Source organism: Siphateles boraxobius, unplaced genomic scaffold (genome assembly GCF_051911475.1).
Source record: "Siphateles boraxobius isolate OS27281-9 unplaced genomic scaffold, OSU_SipBor_1 26, whole genome shotgun sequence".
NCBI classification, from domain to species: Eukaryota; Metazoa; Chordata; class Actinopteri; order Cypriniformes; family Leuciscidae; genus Siphateles; species Siphateles boraxobius.
The window spans coordinates 20007638-20016889 of record NW_027508876.1 but is presented as its reverse complement, the minus strand read 5'-3'; the positions used below and the strand labels follow the sequence as shown (position 1 = coordinate 20016889).

The 9252-nt window shown below is 38.9% G+C and overlaps 1 protein-coding gene across 1 annotated transcript; it reads right to left on the bottom strand.

Annotated features, from left to right (window-relative positions):
• Positions 1-685: 685 nt before the first annotated feature.
• LOC143751496 (uncharacterized) lies at positions 686-2014 on the bottom strand. Its single transcript, XM_077244059.1, has 3 exons — positions 1734-2014; positions 1383-1511; positions 686-968 (listed from the first exon to the last, which is right to left on the bottom strand). Exons 1-3 carry the CDS (start codon positions 2011-2013, stop codon positions 694-696), a joined length of 684 nt encoding a protein of 227 aa, XP_077100174.1. The 5' UTR covers position 2014; the 3' UTR covers positions 686-693.
• Positions 2015-9252: the final 7238 nt, after the last annotated feature.

Sequence of the window (9252 nt, the reverse complement as noted above, 5' to 3'; positions counted from 1 at the left end):
AACCACTTTCCAGCTTACACCAGGAATATTGGTGGGGTGAATGTTGCCTACTACATCCTGGGAGATTCTGCCTATCCCCTGCAGAACTGGCTCCTAAAGCCATTCACTGACACTGGACGGCTGACAGTAGAACAGCATCTACAACAAAAAAATATATCGAGCACGGGTAGTGGTTGAAAACGCTTTTGGTAGACTGAAGGGAAGGTGGCGTTGCCTCATGAAAAGAAATGACTGTGATGTTACAATCGTGAAATCTATGATTCTTACTTGCTGTGCTTTGCATAACCTTTGTGAGAGTCATGGAGAGGACTATGACAATGACTGGGATGCACCTGCAGCAGCAGAGCCTGTGGTGCCAGTGGCACAGGGTGTTGAGGAGGAGGGCAGAGATGTACGGGAGGGTCTGATGCGTTATTTTAATTGCTAAATAAATACATTATCATTAAATATGTTGTCTCTGCTGTTTTTCATTAAAGGTTATCACAGTATAAAATCTGAACATACTTGTTCAAACCCTTGTAAAAAAGCAAACCATCAAAAAAAAGACACTGTTTGTAATAAGTTTCAAAAAGGTTTTATTTAAACACGCATACAAATAGAAGAAAAATATAACATTAATATAAATTCACACATCCAACTATATACATATGTTACATGTAGTGCAAATATTAAATTAAAATAAACAAAGGGGTTTCAGTCCAAGGGCGGTGGAACAGCATCCCGCCGGTTCAGTGCCTGGACAAGCTGGCTCAGGGTTCCCAGAAAGGCCTGGTTGAAGGACGACATTGCAGCAATCTCCTCTCTCCTTAAAGCCGCTTCTAGTTCTCGGGCATGTGCTGAATCATCGAGTGCCATCTGTAAATGACGCTCCCGCTGTGCCCGGTTCAACTCCAGCTGCTCGACATCCGATGTCTGCATCTCCCTCAGGACAGTCAGATGCTCCTGTTCCCTCTTTCGTTTCCTCCGTCCTGGCCACGTTACAAGTCACGTTACATTCAAAGGTTGTGTGTGTTGTAAATTGTTCACATGTATTATCATTACAGCTTCAACATAAAAAAAAAGACAAGCCCACAACTTACTATTACTTATATAGTATATAACGACTTAACATCTGGGCCCAACTATTTCAGTAAATGTCAACTTTAAAATACCATGTGTACAGTATAGGTGTACACTGTGTACGTCTGGAAAGTTATAAAAATACTGAACAGGTTTATTGATGAATCCTGCATTCCCATAACTGGGAATGCTTCCTGTTGTTATGCAAGTAAGTTTACGTTATATTAATGAGTTATTGATACGATTAATGATATATTAATAAGTGTGTATAGATTCACAGACAAAAGGGTAGAGGAGTTAACTTTTTCTCCAATTATACTAACCGGTTGCCGGTGTCGACGCTGCTGCGGGTCTCGGTGTCGATCTTGTTGGTGTCGATGGTGCCGCTGGTTCTGGTGCCGACGTGGCATCAGTGGGAGTCACTGAACCATTCTCGCTCGTCGAAAAGGAATCTAGATAGAAAGATCATACAAACGTCAACACAATACGAAAATAGCAATGGCAGATAGTTATCAACTAGTTAGAGGTAGCAGCAATTGTTATCTGCGACACAAGTTTACAGTCTTCGTTGTTATAAGTGAGCTTCAGCTTTTCAAAAGCCAGCCTACAGAAAACAAAACTCTCAAGCAGAGTGCGCCTACAGGATTAATGTAAGGTAACCTAAAAACACTTACCATCCTCCATCAGCGACTCCAACAAACTGGTGGCCGAGTCAAGTCCACCCTCCCTCCCGTTGCTCGCCGGTCTATGGCCGTAGATACCGTCCATCTGTTCGTACCACTTCCAGCTTTTTCGGTTTGAACCACTGCGGCCGTTGTGGTCCTTTACAGCTCTGTAGTCACTTTTCAGTTTTTTTTTACTTTTCCCTACATTGCTGGAAAGTCCTGTTGTAGCCATGTGTGGACAGCAGTTCGGAGATTTCTTGATACACTTTTTCGTTCCTCGTTGCCCCATCAAGCTCTCGCTGGATCGTTTCTTCGGCAACCAAACAAAGGAAAGTCTGCACCTCCTCGTTGGACCACGGCGTATTCTTCCGAGTTGCCATAATAATAGTAGTAAGTTGTTTAGTATATCTGGGCAAACTATTTAAAAATGGCGGGGTTATTCTGGATACTCCGTCTGCCGCGTGCAATGATGACGCAGTGAATAGTGACGATTCTCTCTGACCAATCAGCAGTTGGCATTGTATTACGTCACATTTTAGTATCGCCTCAGCTCGCTCAGAACCTCGCCGGAGGTGGTACGAAAACAAGTACCCAAAAGCAGGTACAGGTACAACTTTTACACAGTGGAAAACCAAACAAAGGCGAGTCGAGTCGAGTCGAGCCGAGCCGAGTCGAGCTGGTACTGTGTAGTGGAAAAGCGCCATTAGTGTTTTCATCTGGCCGTGATGAAATATATAATTGAGTGTCATCAGCATAACAGTGGAAATTAATTCCATGTTTTCTTATAATATTACCAAGTGGCAGCATATATATTGAGAATAGCAGAGGGCCTAACACCGATCCGTGCGGCACTCCATAGTCTACTGACGTTATCTTCGATTTTTCCCCATTTAAACAAACAAATGTTTAACGTCTACACGTCGACTACGCAGAACGTGAGCGACTGAAAGGGAACAGGTATTTTAAATTGTAATAATATTTCATCTTTATAATAATATTTAATTTTACCTTATTTTGATAAAATATAATACAGCCTTGGTGACACTTTTTTCACAAAAACATTTAAAAATCTTACTGACCCCAAACTTTTGTATATCAGATTTATTTAGCATATTCTGCAAAATGCAATAATTTTACCTTAACCAAGTATTGGGGCAAGATGGCTAAGTTTCATGATATTCTACTTTGTTTTAAGCAGCTGATTAGAAGGTCATCTTAGTTGTGGCCCATAACAATGCTATTGCTAAATGTTGGATGTTAAATTATCCAAACTGAACCTGTCTCAACCAGATTTGTTTGATTTATACAAAGAAAGCATATTATAATGTCACACAATGTTACCCCTGTTCTGTGGGATCAGCAAACAAATCTTACTTTAGTGGACAACATTATCTTCTCTTTCATTTCATTGTACACTATGCTGCTACACAGAACTGTACAGCCACACACACACACACAAACACACACACACACACACACACACACACACACACACACACACACACACACACACACACACACACACACACACACACAATCACACACACACACAATCACACACACACACACACACACACACACGCATGCACGCACGCACATGCACAAACACACACACACACACACACACACACACACACACACACACACACACACACACACACACACACACACACACACACACACACACACACACATATCTTGCCCTGCACCCCCCATTAGGAGAAACAATCTAAATGTTAAACAGGTTCCCTCCTGAAGTGGTCTGCATTCCCCCTCCTTTAAGAAATTTGGCCTGTGGTGCTTTTGTCAAGTTGCCATTGTTCTGTCCGACACACATGGAAACAAAAGAACGATGTGCAATTTGGACCTAATCATAACATCTGTACTTCACTGCTATTTACATTTTCTCTATCAAGGCGGAGAAGAAATGTTAATTTTAGATGGCTCTTTTTATGAGTGGTAATTACTGTCATTAAGAACGCTCGAGAGACTCCGGGGGAGCCGGGACTGTGATGTAGTTTGACGTGTTGTATAATTAATACTGAATTAATGTCTTACTTTATGTGGCGCTGGAAGAAAGGCCCTTAACAGCTTTGAGAGGTGGCTTGTGCCGTTGTCACTGCACTGCATCCGAGAGAGAACACACACACACACACACACACACACACACACACACACACACACACACACACACACACACACACACACACACACACACACACACACACACACACACACACACACACACACACACACACACACACACACACAGTAAATCAGGGTGGTCTGGTCTCATCTTTTTATTTTTGTTGATGGATTTGTCACCATGAGGGCTCACTGGTTGTTATTGTCTTGTTGAATGTAGTGTAGCTTTCTGGCACCTTCAAATTCGGATACTTGAAACATTTTGCTTCTCCTTAGAAAATTGTACCATGATTTTTCTATAGTAATGTGATTTAGATTCATAGATCAAATTGTATATTTATTACAGGGATGAGACATTTGTTGTGGAGTCTGTGCTCCATCATAATGTGAAGAACTCAAAATGAAGATTCACTAAAAAAAAGTAATGTTTTGAACATGAACATCATGCCAATGGGTGAGTCCAGATGTTCCCTACCCCCGTACATAGAGTATGTATTGTGGATAACTGGTTCTTCCATCAACGTTGAAGAAGAAAGAGGAAGCCTGTTCCACAATCTCTGTGCCCATTAAGGCCAATCCTGCAATCAAATCCTCCAGTGGACATCATAGAGCCCAGCCAGCCATCAGCCATGACTTTAGAATAGATTTAGATTAATTATATTGCATCACACCAAAGGACATGTCAACTTTCCAGAGTATTTAATGTCAACTACCCATACCTATATCAAAGCACTATGGTAATTCTGATACTATGTACTATAGTAACACTGCAGTCCTGTTTTGTAATGCACTGCTATTGAATAAATGAACAATAAAATGAATCTTTTTCTGAAAAAGTTCTGAACGAGAAACTCAGTCTCTGTGTGTATGTGTGTGCTTTAGGAACAGAGGTGAGTGTAGCTTCCAGCTACAGCTGAGGTGGCTTCAGAAAGCCTGTCAGAGCAGCATCCAGAGAGTGAGAACTGGGACCTACTGTTGGAGGAATTTGACTTCAGGACACAGGAGGTCACAGGTCAAACAACTACACTCTCAATTTCTGTCCTCCTCATACTTTTAGATGTTCAACTCACAAACACACGCTGGTCGAACACACTGTGCACCTGTGTGTGGGCTGCCCTCCAGGCCACCAACACAACAAAACCATGACATATCTGATGATTTTGGGTGTAGCACATCCTTTGGTATTAGCATCCAATGAAATGACATATGCACAAAAACTGAACATTATGAAATGCATTTTTTTTCTATTAAATCGTAATAAACTGATTATTAATTTTATTACTACAGTAGGAAGTTATTTTAGTATTATTTATATAATTTCATAGTTTTTATTCATATTTTGAATTAGGTTATATTTTCAATTTTCATTTTAATTTTAGTTCATTTATTTTATTTATTTATTACTGCTTCAACTTAATTTTCAACTTTTCATTTTCATCACCCATATATATATATATATATATATATATATATAGAGAGAGAGAGAGAGAGAGAGAGAGAGAGAGAGAGAGAGAGAGTACTTAATAATAACCCTGACAGTAGGTACAATTTATTACCAATAAAGATGTTGTGTATGTTTTCAAAAAGTTGCATACCTATTCCTATCTTATTCTTAAATATGTTGTTATTACTCAGAGTAGCATGTAGGAGTGTTTATGTTCAATAACATAACATAATAATAAAAAATTAAAAGCTGTACAACAAATACTAAAACAATATAATATAATACAATTGTATTATTGATGTTTTTTTTTTAGGCATTATGATGATGAAAATTGTTTTTTTCTCACTACAGTAATCAGAATTGAGGAAGCATATACTTAATTATCATAACAATGTCAGAAAATCTTAAATGATCTTATTCTTATAAAGATTATATAGATTCTGAGATTAAATCTTACCTTACCTTATGTTTTTATGAGATTTGCTAGGGTATTTTGGTGGAAACTATGGTACATTTGAGGGATTCACTGATTCTGCAAGCTGAAAATTTAGAAGTATATAGTCGGCTCACAACCTAGGAAGATAATACAGCTAAACATTGAATGCTCTATTCAAAGGAATCCCTGGAAAACCTGTAAGCATCAGTTGTATGGCACTCGTTGCGTGTTAGAATAAGATCAAATGCAGGCACACATGCTGCTCTGTAACAGCGTTTCTCAGGAGATGACTGAGACGTACCTACAGGAGGTGAGATAACTGACAAACCAAATGCACATGCTGATAATTGAAATTGCTTAATCTCCATTTTAATCATCATGAGCTGCCACCACTCGGTCTCCGTTTTCTCTTTCTATCTGTCTGTTTCTTCTTCTCTTTTCCTCCCCCTCTCCCCCATTTGCTCTCTATCTTTCTCTCTCGATCTATATAATCAGCACATGGAGTGCTGGATGTAGCATATATTCACACAGTGCAGCCATGCATAGAACTGCCTCCATTAACTTAATATGCACAAGGTCCAGTGTTCATACAGCCTCTAGCCATTAGTTGGAAAATCATATAAAAACATTTGACACGTAGCTTAAGAATAGCCACATTATGGAAAAATGGAAGGAAGACAGAAGAATGAATCGCCAATTGAATTGAGTCATCATTTGAAGTTCCCCTCTCTCTTCGTGAGTGTTTCGAACTGCGTAATTCTGACAAGTGGTGTCTAGACAGGGTATGTGGTGACTGTCTCAAAGTCCTAACAGCTTCTGGAAAAATATTAGGATTGTCTACAGGAGTCATGAATCACCACGGCACACAGCAATTCTTTATATGCACAACATATGGCTTACAGAACATTCAGAGGGGATTCTCTTTTCTTCTCCCACTTCCTTTTTCACTCTTGCGCTATCTTTCAATTTCACTCTCAATTTTCTCTTTGCTTGGACGTCTCTCATGCTCTCCACTGCTGAAAGGACTCCAGCATATGTTGGATTTTGGTCTCTGGAATGGGATTGTTGGTGTGATGACTTCTTAAATGTATTGGTCATGCAGAAATGAACAATCTATCACCATCTACTCATACTCATATTGTTTGAATGTTTGAACTCTGCTGTTTAATTTGTATTTTACTGTAAATAACAAAAAAGTTTAGGAGAATGTCCAGGCTGTTCTTTTGTATATAACATATATTTAAAAAAAGTATATAAAAAACTATTACTGTTTTTACTGTACTTTTGATCAAATAAATGCAGCCTTGAAGCATAAGAGACTTCTTCAAAAAGTATTTAAAAAAATCTTATCGACCACAAAATTTTGAACGGTAATTTACAAGTTGTTTGTGGCAAAATAAAAACACAAGAAAGTTAGATAAATGAAATAAGAGACAACCTTAAAAGAAAATAAATTATATATCTTAAATTGTTTATTTTTATTCTTAATGGCAGATTTTTCTTGTTTTATGCATTTCATCAATGTCAAAGTCACTTTATTTATATAGCACTATTAAAACAACACATGTTGAGCAATGTGCTTTTAATCATAAAACTAAATGTAGGTAAGATCTATGCTTAAAAATAGGAGTAAATTGGGAAAGTTTTTTTGAATGTCAACCATTGTAAATAGAAATATTAGAAAGAATTTTAACATTCAATAAATTATTCACTTGTCTGTCTTTTGTGTTTTCATTTTATTACTTCTGTATGTATTTCAGCTTTGCCACTAAAAGCACTAGACCCGAGGTTGAAACTAAGAACATTTGTTCTGCATTAGTCTGTGCCGTCTGCTTTTGTTTCAGGTGGGGTCTCCTGTATTTTGATTGAATCCAGATATGAACTTCGACCATTTTTGCAAAATGTTTAATACATGCATACCTTCTAGCCAGAGTGCAAAAAAAGAGAAAAATAACTCCAAAATAAGTTTTAAGCTGACACCAATATACGCTCGCACCGGGACTTGGGGTGCACTTGGAGCCCAGCAGAAAATCAGGATCAGGAGCCCTGTAATTGAATTCACCTGATTAGAATTCCACCCCCTCGAGAGTGCGGGAGTCTCATGTATGGTTAGCATAATAAACAAGAAAATCGGAGACATGGGAACGCGGGAACCACTTCTTCCAAGCATACTGAATCAATTAATAGCATGTAGAAGGAAACCCTGATTATGTGAACAGAAAGCTGGGCCAGTGAGAGAGGAGACTGGATTCTGGGCCGAGGTGGTTATTAGTGATGGAGAGAGTGTGTGTTCATATAGTGTGTGTGTACGTGTGTTTTTTTGGGTGTGCTTTGATCCTGTCTCTCCCTCGCACAGCTGCAGCGGTTAAGCTTGGCCCCGGAGGAATCCCACATAGACACCGTTCACCTCTGCCAGGAGAGCACACCGCTGGTCAACAACCTCAGTCGCTGGATCAAAGAGCAGAAGTATGTGGAGCTACCTCAACATGGACACGCTTAAATGCGCACACACCGTGTCCAGAAGTTTCTCATCCAAATTCCAAAGTTTCCAGGATTCTCACACCCCATCTTGTGTGTCACATGGGTACTAAGGGTGGGAGGTGTAGTGAACAAAAAACGATATACTGTAAATGATTTCTTGAAATTAATGTATTTGCTCTGAAACAGCTGATCTATCTTTAAACAGCATCTTTAAAAATATTATTTTAACTAGTAAAAATAGTTAAAATAATCAATATATTTTTTCAAGCTATTTCAATGAATTAACACGGAAGCAGGCATACATAATCATAAACTTAAATAGAACTAAAGCACTGTTGCAAATATGTATGAATGAAAATTCAAATTTTTCATATTAAACTAAAACCATTGGGCTGGTGATGCTTGAGATATTATTGAATGGTCATTCAGTGTTTCTTTGGGAAAAAAGGGGTATTTGGATGTAAAGTATTGCAACAGATTAAATTACAGTATTTTATTTATTTGACTAAATCAACTTACGATAGTCAAAGACGACTTCCAACGCATAGTAACCACACTGTCTGCACTCGCCCAAAGGGATTTGCTGAAATTGCGGACAGTGAAAGGGGAGCACTAGCCAATGACTTTGGCGCATTGCGTTTATCCAGCCCACTGTAGAGAGTTTTAGTAATCTTATCATTATTCCCCAAAAACTATCACTTCGCTCTGTTTTTGCATGTTCCAGGAAGACTGACAAGTCTGTGAAATTATGCCAACAGACTCCGACTGTCACGGGTGGTTGCTTGGCAGACAGATGAGGAAGACGTAGCCTATACGATTCAATTCAAAAGGTTTCTTCTCTAAAGATCTAACAGGAAGGCAAACGGAAAGCAACACACACTGAACATAGACAATATCGGACACTGAACTGAAACAGAACAGGTGTTAATGATGGTGACTGATGAGTGCACAGCTGAATGTGATTAGTGTCCATGACAACAAATGAGTGACATAGGCAGGTGATGACAAAACATAACGAATCC